Source organism: Elgaria multicarinata, chromosome 9 (assembly GCF_023053635.1).
Source record: "Elgaria multicarinata webbii isolate HBS135686 ecotype San Diego chromosome 9, rElgMul1.1.pri, whole genome shotgun sequence".
In the NCBI taxonomy this organism is placed as follows: Eukaryota; Metazoa; Chordata; class Lepidosauria; order Squamata; family Anguidae; genus Elgaria; species Elgaria multicarinata.
In genome coordinates, this window is record NC_086179.1 from 69,232,088 (window position 1) to 69,259,205 (window position 27,118).

Here is a 27,118-nt window from a genome sequence, read left to right on the forward strand (position 1 = left end):
GGGCTATAGCCTCTCTAGAAGACATGGTATCTGCCCTGGATCAGTGCTCCTTATTCCTTATGTTAACGTTTTAAGACACTTTTCAGTTTCTTGCCAGCGAAAGAAAAAGAAAAAGGACTCTGAACAGCATCAACACATTCCTGGGCTCAGCCTTGATTTTGAAAATAGATTCAAAAGCAAAGCTCTGGAACCAATTAAACCTGGACCCTCCTACAATCTGTTACTTATTGGTAATTGAGTCAGTTATGAACACAGATATATACCACAACAGAGAATACCACACTGCCCAGAGTTTTAAAGCAAATACTGTAATACAGAATGGCTGCTCAACAAGAGAAAGATATTGTGGCTCCAGGCTTGAGCCTGTGCAGGGCAGGTCTCTGACATTGGTTCAAAATAGGGACAGGGAACCTGTGCCCATCCAGAAGATGCTGGATTCCCAATCATATCAGCCCTAGCCAGCATGACCAATGGTTAGCGATAATGGGAGCTGACAACATCTGGATGGGGACATGTACTACGCCCTGGTTTACAGCCTTGATAAGCAACTCATTTTCATGAAGAGCTACTTCCCAGAAAGATTAAATGAGGGACAAAGAGCCGGTGTCACCACTTCCATACCTCAGAACAGCCTGCCAGCAAATTCAGATGTCATTTTCTCCACAACGATTTTGCCTCTAAGCAGGACCAGTGCTAGAACAAATGACATCCTAGGAAACGGGTTATTCGTGTAGTATGAACGGTCTGTATTATTTGTTTGAGATGTTGAGTAGACAGCCTGTGACAGGTGCTTCCTCAATAGGGTGACCATATGAAAAGGAGGACAGGGCTCCTGTATCTTTAACAGTTGTATTGAAAAGGGAATTTCAGCAGGTGTCATTTGTATATATGGAGAACCTGGTGAAATTTCCTCTTCATCACAACAGTTAAAGCTGCAGGTGCCCTGCCCTCTTTTAAATCTGGTCACTCTAGTGTGGCTCCTGCACCTTTAACTGTTGTGGTGAAGAGGGAATTTCACCAGGTGTGACATGCATACAAGTGACACCTGCTGAAATTCCCTTTTCTATGCAACTGTTAAAGATACAGGAGCCCTGTCCTCCATTTCATATGGACAGCCTATTCCTCAAGCTCAGAAGACTACCACCTGCCCCTAAACCTGGCTGTGCCTCTAAGTTGGCAACTGAGGGGCCAGGCAGCACTCTTTAGGGTACTGAATTGGACCTTGGGGCTTATAGTTGCTGTCTCCTAGCTTAAAGGGCCCACATTTTAGAAGTTTGGGGCAACATTGGGTTTCAACAAATATGCTCACTTGACTTGCTGAGCCCTCTCTCAGCTTTGAAGCTGCAGAACCATTGGATTCTTTTCAAGGCCTTGTTCTTATGCTTTCTTTAAGCTAATTGTTTAAAGCAGAAACACAGCAAACATTTTGCCATCTAATAACGAGCTTAAACACTATATAAACATAATTAGGAGAAAAGCCATTGTATACTTTCCGCTACCTCCAGAAAGTCCAATTTAAGCAAGGTATTAAGTAACCGCTTTCTTGGGAAAGCAGGAACCTAAGACTTAAAATGTATTGTTCTTACAAGGGTTAAGTAACAAAGAAATTAGCACCATTGGCACAAAGCTTGGATTTAAGAGGACAGCAAAGCCCTATGACACTTCGTCTGACATATCACTATAAAAGCACAGCAATAGCTTTAAACTAATAATCCCTCCTTCACTGCTGTCCCTAGTGAAAAGAACGGCTTCTTTTGAATAACATCTCCATAATTATTAAGGGATAAGCCACTCCAAATTCTCCCCTTGCCAAAGATATTGGGGAAGTACTGAAATAAGCATTTTATAGTAATGGCAAATATTCCATGTATAATTTGTTTAGATGCCCTAGAACCCTCCAGATGACTTAGATTACAGCTCCTATAACCCCCAGCCAGCATTGCCCATGTTCAGGAATTATGGGAGCTATAATCCAAATCATCTGGAGGGCACCAAGTTGCCTACTCCTGGTTGCCTACCCCCAGAACTGTTGTTGTTTAAAATGGATACTGTGTTATACTTCTGTTTTTATATTTTTTGATGGTTTTAAATTTTGTATACTTTTTTTTAATGTCCACTGTTTTTAACTTTTGTAAACTGCCCGGAGAGCTTCAGCTATGGGGCGGTATATAAATTTAATAAATAAATAAATAAATTTATGTGATCTACTATTACGCATCATATATTTCTTCAATAACAACTTCTTCAAAGTTTTAAAGGGGAAGAAAGCTATGCACAGTATCCAACAGGAGAACTGAATCCACTTTTAGTATATATGACAAATACATCACATAACAATGTCTCTTCTCTCTGTGTTGTTTTGTTTGCAACCCCCCCTCCCTAAACCTGCATGGGAGGGAACCAGACAAGCAACACCACTAACATTTCAAATGAATGAGCTAAAGATGACAGAAATCAGAATGGATGTTGAATCTACCCATCACAATGCTACTTCAAATGACTACTCTTTTACATTTTCGCCCTCAGATGTGCTGAGGAAATGTGAAATTCATCTTTGTTAAGTGCAATAATCAAAAAGTTAATATGGTGGGTGAAAATATTTGTGTGTTTTTTTTTAAAAAAAAGTTATATTCCATGCAGAACAAAAAGTCAAAACACACTGCAAAGAAGTCCCAATTACCTGGTGGTATGTCAAATATATAAAGAGAGGACAAAAGTTTATCTGCATCTAGACCATGCTGCAAGAGTTCATGGTTCTACATGTTGATGGGGTGGGAGAGAAACTCTGTACTAATGAATAGCTGAAGAAATAACATAATTATCCATGAAATACTGGAACAATTTATGGATTGGGGGGGGGGGGGAGATGTGGTTATTACTTTTATAAGAGGTCTTTTTTCCCCCTTTCCCAGGTTTTGCTTCTTCTTTTTATATTCTAAAAGAATGAAAGAATCCATCTGCATCTCGAATATAAATCCTTTACTTTTAACAAGATTTTATTTATCACAATGGAGGAAAACACAGAAAGAAAAATCAATACATATAGCAGTTTAGTCCAGCGAAGGGCCTTCTTAAAAAGAAGCCTCAGTCAAGGTTGAAAGAGCAATTAATGCAGTCTCAAAATCTGGGCCATTCTGATAGAGTTCAGTTAACATGTGGCAGAAGTAATCATCCACTTGTGAAAATGATTTTCAGTTCATTCTCAAACACCTTTCAGACACTCATGATCCCATTTAACTGATAACAATACAGGCTATCTGTGGGCATCATTGCATTCAACGTGAGAACCAAAAGGGACCAAATGCCCACAGGCACTTTCAGTCATCAAGGCATGTTCTGTGTTGCCTAGCATAAAAGGAATCCTTCCTTGTACTGCATTCCTTCTTTTATTTAACCCCGCAAGATTAAGCTATTTTTCCCCCCGTCTTCAGTTGAGGATGAGGGAGACAATAGATTCAAGACAACAATATGGCCTGGGTCATCTGGAGCCTAGCAGTAAACATTCTCAAATTGATTTTAGTACTTTTGTGTGCTCTTGAGAGAGAGGTCTAAACACATCTTCACAACAAATGGGTGGGTGGGGGACGTACATATAGACCAAACAGCTGTTGTAATTATGCGTGCTAAGGACAAATACCTTGAGTAGTGAGTGTCAAGACAGCTAAACCATAATGGATAACATTTATATTTACAACAATGAACAAGATGCTCATAACATGAATAGGAAAATCAGCAATAAAGCCCAGCTATTTCCTTGAAAAGTTTCCATTTTCCACCTTCATGTAGATTTTCCCATTAAAATAGGACACAGTCAGGGATCAAGATTCTTTTCACATATATAAACCAGAGATTCAGGACACAACATGAGAAAGTTGCAATTTCCTGTTTTTCTTACCATTATGTACCTACTTCTCCATTTACTTATGTGGAGAGAAGCATGTATAATAAATATAATTTAAATCAATGTAAACATTCAGATGATAGGATAAACTCCAGAGTATTGTTTCTTGTCTGTAAGGGAATCTTTGTGACAAATATCTAGCCTAAAAATATCTAGCAGGTGTCTTGTAGTAATATTATAAGTATGTTCCCTAAGAGCTACAATTTCTTTGAAAAAGAAAGCTACAAATGTTTGAGTGCCTAAGCTAAGAGAAACCACCCATTAGGGAATACACTCCCAACTTTACAGTAAGAGAAGAGTAACTACTGAAAAATAAGCCCCACTAACTTCAATGGGACTTACTGCCAGGTAAGTGTGCATAGGATTGTAGCAGCCTAAGGGTATGGTTCTTCTAGAGATGCAAAGGCCTAAGTATCACTGTTTGCATTTAGTTCTAATTTGTTTTTGTTTTTTAAAAGTTATATTGACTTTAGATGGACAATTGCATCCAGTCACTAATTACTGATCTCCCACTGATAATTTATATATAACTTAGAGGGTTACAGTTTAAGCCTCGTCAAATTTCACAGAGTATTAAAAGCAAACTGATCTTAATCTTGGGAGCCAACCCAATCTTCATTGCTCTTAAGAGTGCAATCCCATGTCTACTCAGAAGTAAGTCCCATAAACCTCAATGTCACCTTTAGGCACAGAACTGTTCTATTTAGGAATGTATTCTGCCTTCCTTTTCATTTACAGATTTTTATCCTGACCCGCTATTGCCAATAGCCCCTAAACAAAACAAATTAAGTAAAGTTATGTTTATGTTTTAAAGAAGTGTTCAATCAGTGTATTCCCAATCCCATTATTCTCATTATTGCACTTATGCTTCCCAATGTATTTGTAGAGACCCCTTACTTTTTCCCCTCTATATGACTTTTTGCAACAGCATGGGTCACACTTGTGATACTATGCGTATCTTTCTAAAAAGTTTACTTGGAAGTGCAATCAATTTGAACTGCTACTATAAAAATGTGGGACTACAGTCCCCTCAGCCTGCAATGCAATTGCAGAGATATTGCATACATGCATTATTGTGATGAAAGCAAAACCACTGTGGGCCTGTTCAGACGACATGCTAAGTGTGGTTAGGCCGCTAACCCTTTTGCAGCAAATGGTTAGTGAGTGTGTTTAAACCTTGGTTATGTAGCCACCATGGTTAGGAATTGTTCACAGGACATGATAAGCCATAAGGTTTAGCTCAAAATGCTGAACCGCCGTGGCTTAGCGTGTCGTCTGAACAGGGTTTGTGTGAGTGATGCACTTTCCTTCAGGTACATAAAAGAAATTCTGACTGAAGGAAGAGCAACATCCAGCCTTGCATTTCTTATGTTAGATTAAAACAGGCTTCTGTTTTAATAGCTAAGTGATAGAACAAACAATCCTGTAATGTTATGGAATCATAGCATTTGTTAAGACATGGGTGGATATAACTCGCCCTGCAAGGTTTTATAGATAACTTTCTAAGATTCTCCAAGTCTCAATAGTATAGGAGCCAGCTACAATGCTTACAAAAGCACATCCTTTTAATTAGGCATGCTGGAGTGGGAAGGGAATCTCAGATACAAAGCATGGCTTGAAATTCTTCCCATCGCTATCAAGGTTTGACTGTACTTTGGCAACTTTGTGTACAATTTGCACACCTTCTAAAATGAAACAACTGAAGCATATGGTTATTTTGCTTTTATTATCTTTATTAAACCTGCACTTCCTCCAAGGAACTCAGGTTAACATACATTGTTCTCCACCAATATTATCCTCTCAAGAGTCTGTAAAGTAAGTAGGTTAGGCTGAGAGAGCGAAAGAGAGAGAGCGAGAGAGAGAGAGAGAGAGAGAGAGAGAGAGCGAGAGAGAGAACGAACAACTGGCCCAAAGCCACCCAAGTGAATTTTATGGCTGAGTAGGGAGTTGCACAAGGGTCTCCCCAGGCCTAATCCATCATTCTAACCATTGCACCATCCTGATGGTTTCGTGGTTATAGCTATGAAACAATCTAGTATTTCCCCTTAATTTGTGCACCAATATATTTATTCAGAATGTTACAGTACCTTGTAATTATTTTTGTAATCACTCATAATCAGATTTTTTACAAAAGAAATTAATTTAACAAAAATATTTTAAAACATTGGCAGAGGTTTGAAACTAATCAGTGAAACAAGGAAGTTTGAAGTCAACACATATTAGTTGCTTAATAGCAATACTACACTGGCAGGTTAATGCAGGGCTTCACAAATGTGTTATCACACCCTGGAAAGGGAGATAAAATCTCAGCTTCATGAGCACAAAATCCAATATATTATTATTATTATTTTAGACTGTAAGCCTGTAGGCAGGGACTGTCAAGAAATATTTTTGTAAGCCGCCGTGAGAGCCTTGTTTGGCTGAATGGCAGGATAAAAATGCTTAAAATAAATAAATAAATAAATAAATATAGAGAAATAGCATTCTATTTTCAAAACTACAGAGCAAGTGTAAATGACATCTACAGTTAACCTCCCTCAATACTAGTACTTATTTCTTAGAGCAGAAAACTCATATACTCCACTTCATACCCTCCCTCCCATAGCAGACAAGAGATGCTTAATAAATTACAAATACCCTAAATCAATTCAATACAGGTGTCTCTGTGATGATGCATGCACTGTGGCTTGCATCAACCTTGCTTAAATAGCATTCAGCTACTCCCGTCAGGCTGTCAGTCACATGCAATCCCATTATAAAAATTAGTAACAAGTATTGGGAAATTGAAGCACAATTCTACGCGAACAGCTCCCAGATTGCTAAAATGCCTGTAGGACGGCCTATTGTCAGACATATTTGACCAATTCTGTGCCATACAACTGCTTTGCAATACCAATATTATAGGTGCAGTATCTTTTTTCTGTATAAGTTGCTAAATGTGACAACTTGTTGCAATCATGTGCTGGCTCTCACTCCTGAACACGATTTGTGGATATAGCTGCTCATAGGATCTGAGAATGATTTTAAAATCATTATTTTCCCAACATCATGAACAATAAAAATCAAGGAAATAAAATAAAAGAAACTTTAATCTCAAGTTTACTGTAGTTATTATATTACTGCTTCCCTATTTCACTGCTGACACAATTTAAGTTCCGTACATATGAGATCTGATAGATGTGGGTCAACAGTTTGGGGACAGGAATAGGCCCATGCATTCTTGTGAAGCAACATTGTATAGTTCAATTTCTAAAAGGTGTTATGGCCTGGGACTAAGAGTTCTCTGACACTGAGGTTTCTAATGATAGCACATTTGAGGAGTCAGAACCAGTTACTGAACTTGTACAAGTGGGTCCCACCACCTTGGATCCCACATTCTGTCCTCCCAATACTTATGAGGTGCTGCTATCCTCTGACTTGGGGGAAATGGATCTCCTCCAGTGAGCAGGAAGGCTCTGGGGAACAGTACCCAACAAGCTCATCACTCACCAGATCTTCACCACCCAGAAGAAGTCAACAACTGCAGGAAAGGACACTGGCCTTTTAAGAAAGCCAGGTGCAGCACTTGAGGAAGTGGCACTCCTAGAAGAACTCTCCTGGCCTGGCTACAACCCCACCAGTTGCTGTAATCCAGTGCTGGGGTGACTTGTCAGATTCTAGCTGCAGGACTGCTCTCCATGGTCCTTAACTCACTCCCAAGTCCTGGGTGTTATATGTAGTGCTGGCCATGGTGCTAAAACTGCTCCTGTTCCAGTTGTAGGCGGAAGGCAAGGCTCTCTCAGGAGGATGTACTACAGACAGGATACCACCCCTGTATGCCCTCTCTTTTGTAGCCACTGGTGACAGCCAGAGAAGGGCCTCAGATGATGCCCATAGGGCATTAGGAGGAAATGTTGCTTTGAGTTACCTGCCCCCAAGCTTGTTAGAGATCTAATGGTTAAATCAGCACTCTGAATTGGGCCTGGAAATGGGCCAGCAGCAGTACAAAGTACTGGTAATACAACCACATTATGTCAGTACATTATCTGAAGTGTATGTGTGAGTGTGGGTGTGTATGAGACAACCTTACCCTGAAGCAGAAAATAATAACATACCAAACTTTTTTTTGGGGGGGGGGATAGGTATGCACACTTAATTTAAATTTCTATGATACCTCTGTGTAAAGAATTAAAACATACCTTCCTTCTTAAATCAAATTTTAAATCTTAAAATAGGGTCTAACTTTTACGTGGTCATGATTAGATAATGTAAACTGGTCTGTGAAGTTCACAACTCTAGCAACTCCATATGGAACGTCTGTCATAAACATTCAATTTCCTATTCAAAACATTTAAACTATATTTAAATCTATACAGAGACAACCACAGAGTTGTACAGTAATCTTATAATTATACTTTGAGCACTAACAGCACTACTTCAGTGGGCGCTTACATAGGTATAATCCACTTCAAGTCAATGAGACTATACTAGTATTAAATGGCCTTTGGATGGCCTTCTTAGAAACTCTCAGGTGCTATTAGACTATTGAGTCAACAAGCATCAATCTGACATATGTATGTATGCACGGACAGACGGGGACACACACACACACACACACACACACACACACACACACACTACATTCTCTTCTGCAATTAATTTTAAATAGCTGCAAAACAGATCATAAACAAAAATGGATGTAGATGAATTTTACTCATGCTAAATTGTTTGAGAGAAACTGTTCACACAGTTTTCTTATGGATAAAATATTTGGCAAACATGTATTGCTTTCATGCCTTCTAAAACTGTCTGCTATGAGTTCTGCTGATCTAGAGCCAGAAAACAGATTCCCTCAAATTCAGAGCATTTCTGATCTTTGCTGGAATTGTTACACATGACTATTGTTTATGTACTGGAATTACATGAAAGCAAGGCATCCACACTGCTTAAGGATGCAAACCAAATTAAACACACACACATATACACAACACACCTGTCATGTGAATACATAAAGCTTGTTCACTTAACTATGAAAATTCCAGAAAGTTTCTGGTTTCTTCTGGACGAACATGCAGCTGATTTAACAAAAGCATGGTGCATTCTGGTAAGGCCACCATATATTTTGGTGTAATGTTCTGAACTTATGGAGTTGAAAAATCAGAAACTCAGCAACACTAATAAGCATTAAAAGTTGAACAAGTGTGGTAATACAGCATATTTCTAAGAACTGCTGGTCTAAAAACCTCTCTGGGTAATTCTAGTTATTAAATTGTCCCTGACCTGTTGAGTATAGAGCATCCTGGGATATTTTTTGTGGTGTTTAAATATATGCTAAAATAATGAGTGTGGGATGAATTGGCTGCTGAGTTTTGGAGCGAGTTTAGCCATTGGCTCACACATTCCTTCAACCAGTACCTTCAGCTATCTTAACTGATTTCACACATCATAAACTTGGCTCTAGGAGCTTCTATGTCAGGATGATCGAATACCCTTTCCCAGGAATTTAGGACTCAATGGCCCAGTTCAGACAACACACTAAACCATGCTGCTTAACCACAAAATGGTTAATGGAATGCATTAAGGTTAATGCATTCCGTTAACCATTTTGTAGTTTTTTACCAGCTTTCTGAAACAGAATTTTAGTAGTGACATAGTAGTCTGCAAACGTTCGTACAAGAGCCAATGGAAGAGTTCACATAAAACTCTTCACAGGCGGATTCCATATGAGTTCTTATGCTTGCGCAAGTGGAAGAACATCTCTAGATTTAGTTAATTTTTTCCTGTGCACAACTTTTCCAGCACAAGGTTTTAAACAGTCCTTCCATCAACAGGACACTTTTGACTTGCAGAACAACCCCTTCTCTTCTGGGCTTTAACAGCAGCTTGTATTTTAGTTTATTCAAATTAATATTGTACTCCTGTACATTAAGAGATTTGGGTATATCTGTCTCATCAGTGTTGGACTGATGAGTGTTGTACCCTGCCTCGATCCAGAGGAAGAGGCGGGTAACAAATAAAATTATTTTATTATTATTATTATTATTATTATTATTATTATTATTATTATTATTGATACAGCAAATGAGTTACAACCTTTTCACACATCATATAATAAACCCAGGTTTGCCACCAAGTAGTCTCTCAATAGGAAACCACAGCCATCTAACAAGAATACTTGTATGATGGAAATGTACTAAAAAACTCTGTGTGTCAAATTCACATGTTACATTTTGAGATATATGTCTAAAAAAATCACAGGTGTACACCAAAATGAGTAGAGATGTGGTAAACGTAAGTGTATCAGTGTGGTGTAGTGGCTAAAGTGTTGGACGGAGGATGGGGGTCAGGAGATCCAGGTTCTAGTCCCCACTCGGCCATGGAAACCCACTGGGTGACTTTGGGCCAGTCACAGACTCTCAGCCCAACCTACCTCACAAGGTTGTTGTTGTGAGGATAATATGGAGAGGAGGAAGATTATGTACATCACCTTGGGTTCTTTGGAGGAAAAAAGGTGGGTTATAAATGCAATAATAAACAAAATAAATAATAAATAATTAAACTAGAATAAAGATTCAATCGAACTTGTCCCCAGACAACATAATTTGGCCGAGATGTGACCTTTACAGTATAAAACAAAGAAAGTTCTGTATGCCTATTGTCTTGTATGTGTTACAGACTCCCAAAAATGTAGGATGGATAATTGTTTAAAGGCAGCATTAGCTTATTTCTTAATTCCTCCAAAAAAGAAAAAGAAAAAAAAAGCACCCCACAGAACAGAAAACTAACATGACACAGTTGGTATATACATATGTTTTTTGAAAGAAAAATTAGTTTGCAACTAAAAAATAAAACCCAAACATTGACACTACTGCACATTTTACATTTTGAACTTTAAAACGCATGCATATAGCTTTCCTTTAAACCATGCTGCCCTCTTGTGGTCAATGCTACTTAATATTTCACACTAACACGTAAGGCTACAAATGTTGCTGCAGCTGACTTGGATACAAAACAAGTTTAAATGCTGCGTTCATCACATTGGACTACTAATATATAATGCTGCCTGTATTGTGTCCTGATATCAAAATGTCAACACTAAAGCTGCATTTTCAAAGAAATTTAATGGCATAGTTAATAAAGTAGTGTTCAGTTTGAAGTGAACATTCAAGTCCGATTTGCAAGCAACAGCCCATGTTTTATCTTTAAAGCTTGGGTTGTTGTGAATGACTCAGTGTGTTAGTCACAACACTTGTCTCCTCCTGCCAGTGGGAGTGGCTAAACAACCTAGGGACGCTTTGTCTCCGGGATGTTTATTGTGACATTCAAACAGGAACTCTGGCTTGTCTCTTCCTTGACAAGTCAAGAGTTGGAACTCTTCTGGCTCATTGTGGAAGAGACAAATGAGGATTTTGGTTTTGGATGTCATGATAAACTCCTTCTGCTGGTCAAGCAGGAGCATTCTAGCTGCAGTGACTAGCGTGCTGTCTTGGTCAGGCAACCCAGTTGTTGTTTTAAAAACCAAGCTGTTGCATGCACACCAGGCCTTATAACAGTGCACCATTTAAGAGTGAAATTAAATTATTGGGCAGGAGAAAGCAATCTGACAAGTTAACGCGCAGGTTCATCCACCATCAACAGCGGATTTTAGCACAGTCACAAAAAGGCGAATGAGGGCTTCAAAAGGTGAAATACTTTTGGCACCCACTAGGTATATTTTAGAAGTAATTTTCATAAGGTCGAAAACCTGCACTGGGCTACAGTCTCTTTAGGCTCACAGGTACAGAGTCCCATGATGGAAGGTTTCCCCACAAAAGAGAGACTCCAATGAATAGAGATCCAGCATGTCAGGGAAAGGCTAGACCCTCTTCTCCCTGACGTGCTTGTTTTCTATGTGCAGAGTTGTTTTTTTAAAAAAAATTAAATATGGAGGAGCACTCTGGAGTCTAAACTGGCATAACAGAGACACGTGTTTACCACTTTGTGAGGGTGAAACTACGCATCACATGCTTTCCCTTAAGTATGAATAGTTTCAGCTGAGCAGGGTGCTACTGGGACAGGATGGGCCTATTTAATTCTTCTTCCTAATCAATGGTTGAGAATCACTCCCTAACACACACACACTTTTCTTCTGGATAAATAAAAAATACAGGGATCTTGTAGTTCTTCCATAAGAGCTAGGCCTGAGGTGTTTTTTTTTTTTTTTTGAGGTATGAAGATCATATCTATTATTATTATTATTATTATTATTATTATTATTATTATTATTATTATTTATATAGCACCATTAATGTACATGTTGCTGTACATAGTAAAAGTGAACCGTCCAGAGAGCTTCGGCTATTGGGCGGTATAGAAATGTAATAAATAAATAAATAAATAAATAAAAGAATAAAACAGCAACACCCTGCCACATAGACTTACATTCTAATAAAATCATAATAAAACAATAAACGAGGGAAGACATGCATTCTCATTACCCGAGAGAACTTAGTTTAGCCCCTCTTGCCCCCTTTGCACTACAATGTCTATAGCAACAGCCATTAAGGTCTGTTAGAGCCATTAATATGCCTCTATAATGGCTCCATTCAAAGTGCAGTAAAATTCAATTTGCAGAGCTGAAGTGGACTAGATTTCAGCCTGAGATGAAAAACTCCCATCCCAGTTTGACGGACTGCTGCAAAGCTAGACCCAAAATTATCCCCTAAAAACATTGTAGGGGTTTGCATATGGACATTGTAAGGGTTGCATATGAAAGTTACCAGACTGGGAGGACCACTGCCTTGAAACTGGTGGCAGTAGCAATATAAACTTAAAAATAGAAATAACGTTAAAAATGGTATATCTCCTGCCTACATCTGCATGAATCCCCCTCCTCCATTTAAGCCAAAAGTTCTGCTTTTGTTCAGCTATAATTGGACTGGACTGCTTGTTGTTTATTGCCCAGCAGGTGGAACTATTAGTCAACACTGGTATACAGGAACAGCATGAGGTCCTCTAACATGAAGGAATCATGTGGGCTTCTTGGACCATTCCTCTATAACCCTGGATTATTTAGGACTGTATAACACAAAGTTAAAAGACTAGTTTGCTCTCTAGTCAGCAGCTAAAAAGGTCATGTAAGAGTGAACCAAAAAACACCTACCACTAGTGTAGTGGATAGAATAACCCCTTCTTACTGATAGCTAATAAGTTATTTTCATGAATTATTTGTGATCACACAGCTTCCTGCCCACCCACACCAGCATCCTCATGCTGAGCATGGATTTCCAACTGCATGGAGGTCTATGTGCACAGGCATTCCCTAAGCAGATGTCCACAGTCAATGTATGTTTATTGTGAACAACACAAGAATGGTGCTAGGGTATCATGCATTCATGCACTTGTAGTAAATAGGTATATGGAACCAGTTACCTAGGGAGGTTGTGGGCTCTCCCACTGTCCGGTACGCTTTAGGGTGGATTCCTGCATTGAGCAGGGGGTTGGACTCGATGGCCTTGCAGGCCCCTTCCAACTCTACTATTCTATGGCACTCTATGTCATAGAAGTTCTGGATACTACCGTATTTTCTAATGCTAGCTTGCCACATAAACATTTTAAAAATAACAAAAGCAATATGCATTTGAAAGAAACCCCACTAGTTTTGGGACTGCTGTTAAACAATAACAAGGCAATACAAAACAGTACTATTATTCTACATATTAGGATGACATCTTAATTTTTTTCTGTTTCCATATACAGAAAGCTCTGGCGTGGGCTGGTCCATGAAGTCACGAAGAGTCGGAAACGACTGAACGAATAAACAACAACAAAATTCCAGTAGAAAGTTAAGAACATTCAGCTTCCAAATTCTCTGATCAGGTAGTCAACATACTCTGCAGGACCTCAGAGATGTGCATATAACAAAAATGCTATAATTTTATAAAATGGTAAGCCATCAAAGCCTTAGAAGAGTGTTATCTTAAAATTATATGTTGCGTGTCATGTTATTTCATGCCAATCAAAGTTGCAAACCTGCCATGCTAATAAAAAAAGCAATTGACCCCAACAGTGAGGCTAATTAAATGAAATAAGATAATTAAATGCTTCTCAATGTGTAATCAAAATTGAAGCTGTAAGTGTTCCACAATGATATCTTTCCCCGGAGGTACTAGGGAAAACTGGAATCAGTCTAGCCAGAAGTGCAAGCTATATCTGTGGGCCAGAATCTAAAGAAACAAGGCGTTGCACTCCATTAATGCCAGGCATGGGGAAATCACTTAAAGTGTCAATAGTCAACATATGTGGATAAAGGTTCCATCCATACTAAGGGACAGACAGAAATGTGCAGCAGCAGCAGCAGCATTTGCTCTTATGTAGAGATGCTAAGGCTGCAATGCACTGCTAACAGGTGCATGTAAACTCAGGAGATCCACTCTCACAACTTTTTATTTGCTTACCTGCATGCAGCATCATCCAATGCTGAGTTAAGCAGGTATACCATGGATATTTAATCTACCCTTTCACCCATGCATAGCAGGAGTTAGTGGGGGTTGTTCACATGGATCACTTGCTATGTGCATGGAAAGAGCTTACCACGCAGGGAAGCTGAACCTCAGGCCAAATTCAGGGTTCCCTAGATGAAAACACCCCCTTCTCCCTGATCATTTTATGGTTTCCCAGTGTTTGCATATTCCACCCCACCCCATTCAAAAACGGTTAGTTACTGGCAATAAGAACCGTATGTTAAAGTCTGCAAATATTTGGAATATTCTTGGTATTTGGGCAACATCTCCTTTTGTCCATGGCCCCATTCAGTACTGGGATATGGCTTCTAAGAGCTTCTCCAAAATCTAATTCAGCTCTCAGGCAGGAGGAAGTTCAACACCCCTGGCATAGTCAACCAACAGCTGGATCACAGCATCCTATTACAGATGTTGAAGTGCCAAGCCATTTCTACACCTGCCTTCCCCCTCCTCACCCCCAGGATGGTCCCTGGATCATTCCTGTGCATCCAAATGCCACACAGGGGATTCCAGGAGTAGGCAGGGATGATCCCTCCATTTTCCTGGGATATCCCTTAGGTGTAGAACGGGCCTCAGTTTGAGAAAATGGGTATTTTTAGTTTCTGCATGAACACAATTAGAGATGTGAAGGCCTGGAAAAACCCCGGAAAAATTTGGAAAAAAAAAATTCCCCCTATTTTTTTCTGAAGCTTCTTTGTTTGTTTTCCGAAAAATGTCTGCTTTATGTCTGCTTGACACTGTGGAGGACTAATGTTGTTGGTTGTTGTTTTTTTTAATTATTTTTTGCCTGCTCCTCATAAACTGGCAAAACCAGTTTCTAACAGTTCAGGAGCTTGTAGCTCCATTTGTTACCAAAAAGGTTTTTGTTTGTTTGTTTTTTAAAAAGTAAATTAAGTTTGTAATAATTGTTTGAATAGACTGGACTTATTATTATTATTATTATTATTATTATTATTATTTATATAGCACCATCAAGTTTTCATGGTGCTGTACAGAATATACCAAATGTATATTAATATACCAAATGTAATAATTTTATGCCAAACCAACTTGGACATAATTACATTTTATGTTCCTAATGTAACAAAGTGACTTTCAATCTGTAAAAAGTGTTAATATTGCATTATTTCAATTTTCCCAAAAAAATCTGTTTTAAAAAAAACAAAAACGAAAAACCCCCAGTTTTTTCCCCCATGGCTTCAAAATTTCTGGAAATTTTACATCTCTATACATGATTCAAAACATTCACTTTAAAATGATATAGGTAGCTGTGTTAAAAATAAGTGCAGGCATTCCTGGTTCTAATACTAAATAAATTAATGTTCTGTAATAACAACATTTGAAGAAATATATTACCCTTAACTAGCTAATTGCTTAGCTAGTCACTGTTTTAACTTTTTAAACTTTTACAGAGCAATCCTATGGTCCCCTGACACCAATTGGCTCTGCGTAGAGGTTTTTGCCTACTCCATATTGGAACTAAATCTGAGTGGAGGGTGGGATAAATAAGTCAATCGGCATGGGTGCAAGGGAGTGTGGGAAATTTAGGAGATGGAATAGGGACTGGTGAGCACTCTGGCACCTTTATGGTGGTTGGCAGCATATGTGGCATGGAACACAATTTATCTTTTTGACGTTTAGAATGAATCAAGCCAATCCTAATATATTTTTAATATATTTCACTTAAGAATTGCATTTACACTATAGTTACTTTAGATGTTTTTCCCCCAATAGAAATATTTTCAATGCATCCTAATTTTCTTTGAAGTCATCAGGTGTTGGAAGAATTTGTTACTGTTTGCATATCTAAATGTTCAGGTGGCAGATAAGCATGCATCAGCCTTGAGTGCCTCAATCAATGGCTGATGGTCATATTTCATTCTCTAAGATTTGCCCAGATGTTGGGGGGAAAAAGTCTCGACTTTCAAACTGACTACCTGATGCCATCATAAGACCACTGTTAGACCTATGGCTTTGCTCCATAAAAGCAAAAAATGGGAATTTTCTTATAGTAAATTCCTATAGTAAATTCTTCACTTACAGAAGAGAAGACCAAGGGGAGACATGATAGCACTCTTCAAATACTTGAAAGGTTGTTACACAGAGGAAGGCCAGGATCTCTTCTTGATCATCCCAGACTGCAGGACATGGACTAATGGGCTCAAGTTACAGGAAGCCAGATTCCAGCTGGACATCAGGAAAAACTTCCTGACTGTTAGCACAGTACAACAATGGAACCAGTTACCTAGGGAGGTTGTGGGCTCTCCCACACTAGAGGCATTCAAGAGGCAGCTGGACAACCATCTGTCAGGGATGCTGTAAGGAGGATTCCTACATTGAGCAGGGGGTTGGACTCAATGGCTTTATAGGCTGCTTCTAACTCTACTATTCCATGATTCTATGATACTTTCAAGGAGGCAGGAGATCCTTTGCTCTGTCACTTTCAATTGGGATCAGCTTGTCCTTCTTGATAATAGATTCATGGGGTGGGTGGGTAAAGGGGATTCCTGGGATTTTCTTCCTCTTTACTACCCTTCAGTGCTTGTTCCCATGTTTTTCCTCTTTGCTGTCCTGCATGTTTCTACCAATTAGGGCTTGTTTTCTCTGAGTTTGTTTTGAAGCAGGGCTCATGCTTCCTTCCAATTTGGTCTAGGAGAGGAAATCAAGAAGCGAAGCCCCCTAAAGAGGAGTCAGTACTCACATGGCCCTGCCTCTTGACTGGATGGGAAGGATATCTTGATAGGAAAAGCCCATTTTCTCCTCTGGAGGTCAGAGGGAATTCAATAACCTTCAGAATATAACACAGCAATAAGGAGAAAGGGTGGGTGTCCTTACTTTCCCAGCCACATATGCCATCCCGATAAGCCATCTAGAGATGATAGCCCCAGATACCTTCTTTCCTATTGAATTCTCATGGAATGCATTAAATAAGGCCAAGTCCAGGTTTGCTATACAATTAATTCGGAGATGTTGATAACCAAGCCCAAGTCCAGAACACTGTCAAGAATGTTTGCTTTCACTGTAGTCAAGGCAGTTAAACACTTAACACTGATCACAAGATCATAGCGTAACATTATGACCAATGATAGAAATCTATGAAATCAAGGGGACTTTCAAATGCATCACACGGTGCAAAAACGAAGCCCAAATCAATAGTGGTTAAGAAAAATTGGCTTTGGATCTGTTTTCGTCCAGGTTTTACAAATATTGCAGAGTAATTACTTCAAAATGAAGGGAAAGTAATGCCTCAGGCCATAGCTAGACCTAAGGTTTATCTCAGGATTGTCCTGGGGTGAAACCTGTTCATCTAAGTGCCACACAGGGCATCCAGTGCTCAGGCAGGGACGAACCCAGGATGATCCTGGGTTAAACCTTAGGTCTAGCTACGGCCTCAGTTAGTAACATATCTTTTGGCAATTAAAAGTCTCTCAGCTTCTCTCTGCAATTAAAATAGATAGAACTTGTTAAAAAGGTCTCCAAGATTCCCTTACTAGCAATTAGTACTGGTATCATTAAAATCAAGCTCACCACTATAATCTGTTCTCTAAGGATCTAACAGCAGGAAGTACACTTCTGCTTCTTCCTTTCCTGACCATTTTATGTTTAATCTCATCATCATTATCCAATCGGTCATTAATAAATTGTTTTTGTGTGTATTACTTGCTATGCAGTTCAGTTTTCTTATTTCTCAGGAAACTGAATTAAATCTATTCATTTTTTCTGAAAAGAAGAGTTAACAAATACTTAATGGTTGAAATGGCATCATATTTTGTAGCAAAAATTAAAATTCAGCACAAGTTAAGCCACCGCTGTTATGGAATCTGTTATGAAATCTGTAATGAGGATAATATGTGTATGTACAACAGCCAAACCTGTAATTAAGCCAAACCTTGCCAATTCCCATAATGTGACGTGCTACAATTGAAACATAACTCTCAATATGGAGAGACTGAGCAGGAATAGGGAGCTGCAACAATCACTCTATAACTACAAGAGAAGCGGCATGCGACAGAAAATAAATTAGCAATCCATTTAGAGAAAATAGTAGATTTTTTGTGGAATAATAATAATAATAATAATAATAATAATAAAAATAAAAATAATAATAATAATACCCTTTTCTGCCCCAAACCCTACTATTTTTCTTCACAATCCCGCATCTCCAGTATGAGACAACATGTAGGCAGTGAGTTGTTTGCGGAAGAAGAAAATGTCTGAGAGGGAAGGAACGAAGTCATCTCCTCCACACCATCTCCAGGAATTTAACTACGTGCAAAATATTTCCAAGCCTACGTGCAAAAACCCGATGCAGTCAAGATTCGATTTGATTGGATCCTTTTTCAACCCCGCCCCCACACTCCCAGGGAGTCACCTCATAAAAATAGCATGAGTTTGAGCCAAGAGGTTGCTTCTATTTTGATGGCTGTTGCTTGTCCTCTTCCATGCACGTGTAAGCTACTCTGAGATGTGAGTTATCGTAAGAATTTTATGGTCTCTGATAAGTGCTAGCTAGTCCATTTTTAAAATGTTTCTCTTCTTTCAATGCAATTTTCTATTTCTTCCCTACTCCCTGGAAAACCCATAGCTCTGCAGTGGCCATAACTTCCCCTTCCTAAGGCTGGACTAACATTTGTTTGGCTGAGTATTCTGCTCTGAGATCAAAGATGGAAGTAAACTACTGGTATGTTAATCCCATCCTAACGGTATCATTCTCAATCAACATGGGTGTGAATGAAGTTGCTGGGCCTAAAACTATGAAATGATTTGTGTGGAGCTGGGAAGATTTGGAAGATATGTCTGCACATGAGACTATTTGAGGCAGTTCAACTAACCAGGGGCTGCAAAACAGACCTCATTTGAGAGGGTGGGGCTAGACCTCTGATCATCAGTACTGCAGTCACTATTTGCTTGATGGAAAGCTGCAAGGCCAGGTGCTAGCATACGTCTGGCCTGAGAGCCGTGAGTACCTGTAAACAAGAGAGCCATGAATACCTTCACTTAAATTTAAGAAATACGATCCCATACTGAGTATCTAAGATTAAGGGCTCAATCCTATGGAGATGCCCACGAGAAGGTTATGGTCATCTAATGCAGAGTGGGAGGAACGGTGGACATGATCTTCGCCTCTGCGCTCCGTCTGCTCTGCATTTTAGCTTGTTTGCCTACCTACATGACGCATTGGAAGGGGGAGGGAAGGAGGCTGGGGAGGCCAGAGGATTCCTCAGTCCCCTCCCCGCCCATGGGCATGTCTCCTTTACCTTCCCTCCAAGGAAGGTAAAGGAGACCTTGGAGAAGCATCAGGGGCGGTTCTCTCTGTACTGACTGCAAGGGGGAGGGTGTGGGAAGCTTGGACTCCTGAGTCCGAGATTAGAGCACTGACTCCAACTTTGGATACAGGAATCTGAACTATGCTCCCCTCGACATAGTATTGCTCTCTAAATATATAAACGACTTCATTAACTATGCTCTCCTGTAGGCCAAGACACCATAACTTGATGAACTTCAAAAGACCTCTGTGGGATCCAATTCATTCCTAAACACTCTATCCTAAACATTCTATTTCCTGTCTCGAAATTTCTCATCTTTCCTCTTGCATCATTACTTTTCTAGCCCCTCTTATGACCCCCATCAAACTTTCATGTGTCCCATTTGAACCACCGTTGGTTATCGTGTTTTGTGGAAGGCACCGTTGGCTATTTTGTCAGACACAGAGTGGTGGCTGCTGCTCTAGTCCAGCTGGCAGGATAGATTTTCAGCAGCAATGGCTGATGGGATACTCGTGGAAGGACGGAATGGGAGGAGAGAGGGTGGGGGGGATGAGAGTCAACTCAGGATGGAGTAACAGTCAACTCAACGCTGATCCTAACCCACACCGCAGTTTATTATTATCATGTGTGGAGTATCTCCTAGATAAACAACTGTCAAGTGGACTATTACCCCACCATTGATTATCATGTTCTCTGAACACAGCCAAAATGTATTGAATTTATCTGTAAGGTTTCCTTTCTGTCTTCTACTTTATTGTACCAATTAAGTATATTTCCATCTCAATAACTCATGATTCTCTGAAGTTTATTTAACAACTTCAAGAAATTTTAAATGTTTTTGTTTCGTGAAGCAATACATGCTTTTAGCCACTAGGCTATGCTAAAACATAACTCATCTGATCAAATACATTTCTTATAGGAACGTATGAGAAATTAGTTTAATTTTTTTACCCACAGAATTTGCACCCGTACGCACCTCCCGAACTCGAATGCAAACATAAGCACAATCTATGGTCAAAGCTTGTACATCCCTAAGCTTGTGATGTTGTTCATGGGGTGGGCTGGATGTGTCTGAAAAAATTGTACTTTAGAAAAATATGCATGAAAAATGTGTACACAAAGACACTTTAATCAATGAGAGAATACTGCATATTATTGAACACACATCCAAGTCTGCACCCAAGTACTTTGCAACTTCCATGCGGGGGAAAAAGACTGCAATATGATATGGACACGAGTCGGACTGGCCTTTGAGGCAGAACTATTAAAAACTGTGACAAGCTCGAGTTTTGCTGACTTCCACATCCCTAATTTCTCACATAACCTCTGAAGTCAGGCATTTGTTCAAGTCAAGATAAGAATATAAGAAGAGCCCTACTGGATCAGACTGAGGGTCCATCTAGTCCAGCACTCTGTTCACACAGTGGCCGACCAGCTGTCGACTAGGAACACACAAGCAGGATACCGGTGCAACAGCACCCTCCTGCCCATGTTCCCCAGCAACTGGTGTACACAGGCTTACTGCTTCTGACACTGAAAGTAGCATATAACTATCAGCACTAGTAGCCTTCGATAGTCTTCTCCTCCAGGAATTTATCTAATCCCATTTTAATAAATGGAAATTAAAATATGTTTTACAGGAAATCCATGTACTCTACAACGTAATATCAATCAGCAGCCAAGAGCACACAACATCATACAATGGAGCAATAAGCAGATAACTATGATCTACCATAAATTGACTAATCCTGTTTTAAAATCAGGTGCTGCAACTTAACTAAAATGTGGAGCTAGCTAAGTAGTGTGACCTTAAATCAGCTAGAGCCAGTACTTGGGCTTCTCTGTACTGTGGGTGCAAATGGCCAGGGATTAATATTAGCAGTTAGTCCAAATATTTTTAGAGTTCTTCTGTAATATTGAGATATGGAGCTCATCTACACCAAGCAGGATATTCCACTATGAAAGCTGTATATAAAAGGCAAGAGCCACACTACTGCTTAATAGCGGTATTGAAGTGCACTGACAACTGTTGTGGCCCACTGACACATACCATATACTGCTTTCATACTGCTGTATCCTGCTTGGTGTGGCTCCTGCCTTTTATATACCGCTTTTATACCACTTTCATAGTGCAATATCCTGCTTGGTGTAGATGAGGCCTTCGTCAAGCCCCATGGATGCTCGAATGAAATTAAGTGCTTGAAAAGCCATCTGTCTTTCCACTCAACCTAAGAGAATTGCTGTGAGAAAGATCATTTCTGTAACACATGCTTTGAGTTCTAGGTCACTGAGACGTTGGTATCCATGGTATCCTTCTGGATAGGTTGTCTGAGCTGGGAGTTGGAGGTACTGCGCTGCAGTGGCTCCGCTCCTACTTGGATGGCCAATTCCAGAAGGTGGTGCTGGGGGATTATTGCTCTGTGCCGTGGCACCTAAGCCATGGGGTTCCACAGGGCTCTATCTTATCCCCTATGCTGTTTAACATATACATGAAGCCGCTGGGGGAGGTTATCCGGAGATGTGGACTGAGGTGTCATCAATATGCGGATGATATCCAGCTCTACCTTTCCTTTTCATCAATCCCAGGTGAGGCAGTGACTGTTCAGAACCAGTGCCTGGGCACGGTAATGGACTGGATGAGGGCTAACAAACGGAGACTCAATCCAGACAAGACGGAGGTACTGTTAGCGGGTGGTTCATTTGTCCGGCGAGGTGATGTTTGCCCTGTCCTGGACGGGGTTGCACTCTCCCTAAAGGATCGGTTCCGTAGTTTGGGGGTGCTCTTGGATCCAGAACTGTCACTTGAGGCACAGGTGAACTCAGTGGCAAAGAGCACCTTCTACCAGCTTAGGCTGATATACCAGCTGCGCCCTTATCTGGACAGAGATAGCTTAGCTACAGTTATCCATGCTCTGATAACCTCTCGTTTAGATTACTGCAATGCGTTATACGTGGGGCTGCCTTTGAAAACGGTCCGGAAGCTTCAGCTGGTACAAAACAGGGCAGCCCGTTTACTAACAGGGACTGGCCGGTGAGATCATATTACGCCAGTCCTTTTACAACTTCATTGGCTGCCAGTCCAGGTCCGGGCCCGATTCAAAGTGCTGGTATTGACATTTAAAGCCCTAAACGGTTTGGGGCCAGGTTATTTGAAGGAACGCCTCCTCCCATATATACCTGCCCGGACCTTAAGATCATCTACAGGGGCCCTTCTCCGTGAGCCCCTGCCAAAGGAAGTGAGGCAGGTGGCTACTAGGAGGAGGGCTTTCTCTGCTGTGGCACTCCGGTTGTGGAATGAGCTCCCCAGAGAGGTCCGCCTGGCGCCTACACCGTACTCCTTTCGTCGCCAGCTGAAGACCTTTTTAATTCTCTCAGTATTTTAACACTTAATTTTAACTTAAATTTAAATTTTACTGTTTTAACTCTGTATTTTAATTTTATATCAATTTTGCTGCGTGGTTTTTATTCTGGTTGTGCTTTTTATATTGTATTGTGTATTTGTGCTTTTAACCTGTTGATTGTCTTACTATGATTTTAATTTTTGTGAACCGCCCAGAGAGCTTCGGCTATTGGGCGGTATAGAAATTTAATAAATAAATAAATAAATAAATATCTGGAAAAAAGCACTAAAGGAGGCAGCAACACATCTTAAACACATGTGTAAACTTGCTCCTGCATATACCTGTATAAGTCTTTCCCAAGCTGGTGCCTTCCAGATATTTTAGACTTCACACCCACCAGCATGGCCAATGTTCAGGAATGCAGGGAATTGTCCAAAACATCTGGGGGACACCAAGTTGGGAAAGTCTGCCGTAGAATCCATAATAAAAGGATTAAGGATTAGAAATTGGCCTTTAAATTCTTCAATGGGAAAACATAAGACTAGATGGAAAAGGTGCTTGAGGCTTGTAGGCTGCAGGCGGAATGGTTAAATCCTAATAATTTCAAGCCATTCTCCTTGCGTGTAGCTCAAAGAAAATATTTTTCATAAATTTTTTAAAATCCTACCATAAATTATGTATACTGTGACCTTTTCATTTTGTTACACGTGGAACTGTTTGTTCCTCCTCAGGCAGTTCCCATGAAGGAATTCATAGTTAACTGTCGCAAATAGTACTGTAAGGGTTTGTTAGATGTCAATATTCCTAGCAAGGGACAGGATGGATAATTAATTCATTTATTTAAAAAGATTTATGATGCTTTTTAAGGCACACCGTCCTAAGGTGGCAGACAAGAAGACTTAAAGGCACAAAACAATAATAAGAACAAAGATAAAATCAATGATAAAATTAAAATTCACAGTTAAAGATTGCACCTTATGCATACTGGCCTCAGTAGAGTCTTGGGGCCTCTTCAATTATAGGCTAATCTTAACTTAAATTGGGCCAAGCTATAGGCCAAGCTATAGCTAAAATCAGCCTTCCCCAACATGACATGCTCCAGATGCTTTGGAGGACAATTCACAGCATTCCTAACAAACCACTGGGACTGATAGAAGTTGAAGTCCAAAGCATCTGGAGGGCACCACCTTGGGGAGCACTGACTTAAATTATAGGACAAGGTAAACAGGTGATATTTCAGGGGCCACTTTAAGGCCTGTAATAGTGGGACCTTGTGGAAATCAACTGGAACAGAGTTCCACAAGTGAGGGGCTGCCACTGAGCCAGCCCTGTCCCTCATGCCTGCCAGCCCTAAGAGCTCTTACAGGAGGGCACACAACTAGGACCTCTGATGCTTTTCTCAGAGGGTGGGCAGGTTGGTATTGGCAAAGGTGGTCCTTCAAGTATCTGGAGCCAAAACATTCCATTGAGCTACTTTAAGTATGCCCAAAGGCTTAGGCATGCCAGTGTGATTTTGGATCCCCCCTTTTGAAAAGGGAGATCTACTGATCGTATCACAATCTGATTTTAAATGTCCTCTTCATTTCAAACCTGGTTTGCCAATGCAGTGTATCAGGAGAGCTGTTCAAAAATACCAAGCCTCAAGCATGCGGAATTAGTTGTGCAGGGTTCTTTCAGCATCCTGACCAAGGAAATCAATGAGCAAACCCCTCTCTTCTTTCAGGATGGTCCATATAAAATAAGGAAAGGTGAGCAGATCTCAATCTCATATAAGCTTAGAAAATAACAATAGGAAGGAATTATGGATAGCAAATGGGATTCATACACATTGGGTCTGTTCAGATGACACTTCAGGCTCTGTGATCAGTGAAACTGTGTGCTGTCACACACAACACTTTAAGCCATGGTTAGAGCCGCTAACCCTGCTGCAGACGATCTGACTGTGGTTAGTGAGTGAGCAGGGTTTAGCAAAATGCATCGCACAAGACACCTTAAACCCTGCTGCTTAACCAAAAGCCTTAACCAGCAGGGTATAAGGTGTCTTCTAAACAGGCCCAAGGAGGGACAGGAATACTGCTTAAATTTTTTTATTATTTTTTGGTGGAAACGTAATGCCAACATTCAAGAACACGTCTTCTTAAAACCGAATTACCTTTCACCTTGAATGCATTCACTTTCCCTCACTGCCTTCAATTCTCATATGTGTCTATATACACATTTCTTTCTAGCCGCAAGTTTTATTTTGTTTAAATAAAGCTCATGTTTCACAGCATTGTACTTACACTGCTTGTTTAGATTTCCTTCAGTTGCTCCTCCAGATTGTATAATGTAAAACTGTGTGGGGTCTTAAAATGGAATTAAAATTTGCTGCTTTGCAGTACAGACACTCACCCACAATGCTTCATGTGTGGCGGTTTATCCATCCGCACTGCCAGTTTTATCCTCAAGTCAGAGTCTTGGCTGTTTTTAGGGACTATCATTTTATGCAGCTCAGGTGACTTTGAGCTATTGGATGTAGGGTACAATACTACCTGTAAAAGAATATAATGAGAGCAGTTAATCAAACTGACAAATTTCTGAACAAGTTTACTTGTAAGCACTGAACACCAATGCGTAAACTGTCTGTGTCCATTTGAAAGAGGATTATAGGAGATACAAGCAATACATCATAAGCCTTCTATTTCATTTCAACACATGCTGCATCAAAGCAGACAAGTTTATTTTCCGACAAGATGTATTTTAGATCATGAACCAGCTCTGGTTTTTCACCAAGCTACTTCATTCTTAATTCAAAGCTTCGATAGGCACTATGAACACTGACAGCTGAAAAACAGCCCGTCAGTGATACAAGCACCTATAATATCGTGCAACCCTATTTCCCAGATATTACACCTGCTTCCTTGATTATTGAAATTGATATTGACAATGAAATTCAATCAGATGAAAACAATGGGACGGATCTAGACTAAGTCCTATCGACTAACTTGGGATTTCACTGGGACATAAGTACAAACAACCAATATGATTACAGAAGAGAAGGGCCATTCTGCCACGCCTGGCACAGCCTGGGTGTAGGGAAGCATTTGTGAGCGGGGCAAGAATAGAGACGAGCCCGTCTGCTATTGGCTCTGAGCATGTGGTGCCACCAAGTGGGGAGGGGTATAATGCTGGCCTATAAAGAGGCACTTATCCCTCCCACTTTCCTTCTTGTTCGCACGGCTCCCTCCCTGTATGCAGTGTGAGTTCCCTGGTCGCCATTTGGGGCCAGGTAGGATTTTTTTGCTCATTTTCTAAATTGTTCTTTTGCCTACTCCACACTGTAAGACAGCCTGGGAATATGAATAGGTTGATTTGGCATTGCTTATTAATTTGGTCACAGTTGATGACAGGCAGGCAGGAACGGGCATCCAGAGAGGTTTTGTAATGATGAGCATTCACAGGCACTGTTGCAGTGACTGGTAATTCCCGAGGGCTCCCAGCGTTGAGCCCCATGGCTGGGCTGGGAGATAAGGGTTACCTCTGTGGCCAACCTTTCTCACCCACCTTGAGCCTTGTGGCCTGGGTTGGGGGTGACACCACAAGGTCTCCCTACCCCAAAAAGGGCGGCGTGTGGGAGGGTGAATTGTACAGCGGCAACCCATGGGACATGAATAGCTTGCCCTACTCAGAAATGTCTGAAAACCAGGCCAGACTGGATTCCCTTTAGGTCCCCCCTTTGCAGATCTTTAATAAAATGTGGCCCTGTTTAAACCCAATGTTTTGTGTGCTGTCTCTTTATTTACTGACCTGTCTCACAAAAGATTATTTGCATCCAGACCCTTCTATTATTATAACACTGCCAAGGTCCTCTGAGCTACTTCACATCTACATGTCCATTGACTGATGACTGCAATACCAAACATGCTTATTTGCGTGTGTAAATCAGCCACAGCAAATTAAAGACTAATAAAAATCCATTATCTCCAGATTTCACTGCAATAGTCTTTGATTATTGTGTTATGTTTGATGAGATTGGATGTTACATCCTTTTGTTAGAAATGTAAAATTCAATTATATATATATTATATATATATAAAGTACACATTATTTTTCACATTATGTTATTGAACACCAAGGGTTGAGTCAATA

At 40.2% G+C, this 27,118-nt stretch overlaps 1 protein-coding gene across 1 annotated transcript in view; it reads right to left on the bottom strand.

Annotated features, from left to right (window-relative positions):
• The window catches only part of CADPS2 (calcium dependent secretion activator 2), a 348,762-nt gene that overhangs the window by 153,050 nt on the left and 168,594 nt on the right, over nt 1–27,118 (bottom strand). The window contains exon 8 of the mRNA XM_063134072.1: nt 25,382–25,521. Within this exon, the coding sequence (XP_062990142.1) occupies nt 25,382–25,521 (140 nt within the window). The remainder of the gene's footprint in view (nt 1–25,381; nt 25,522–27,118) is intronic.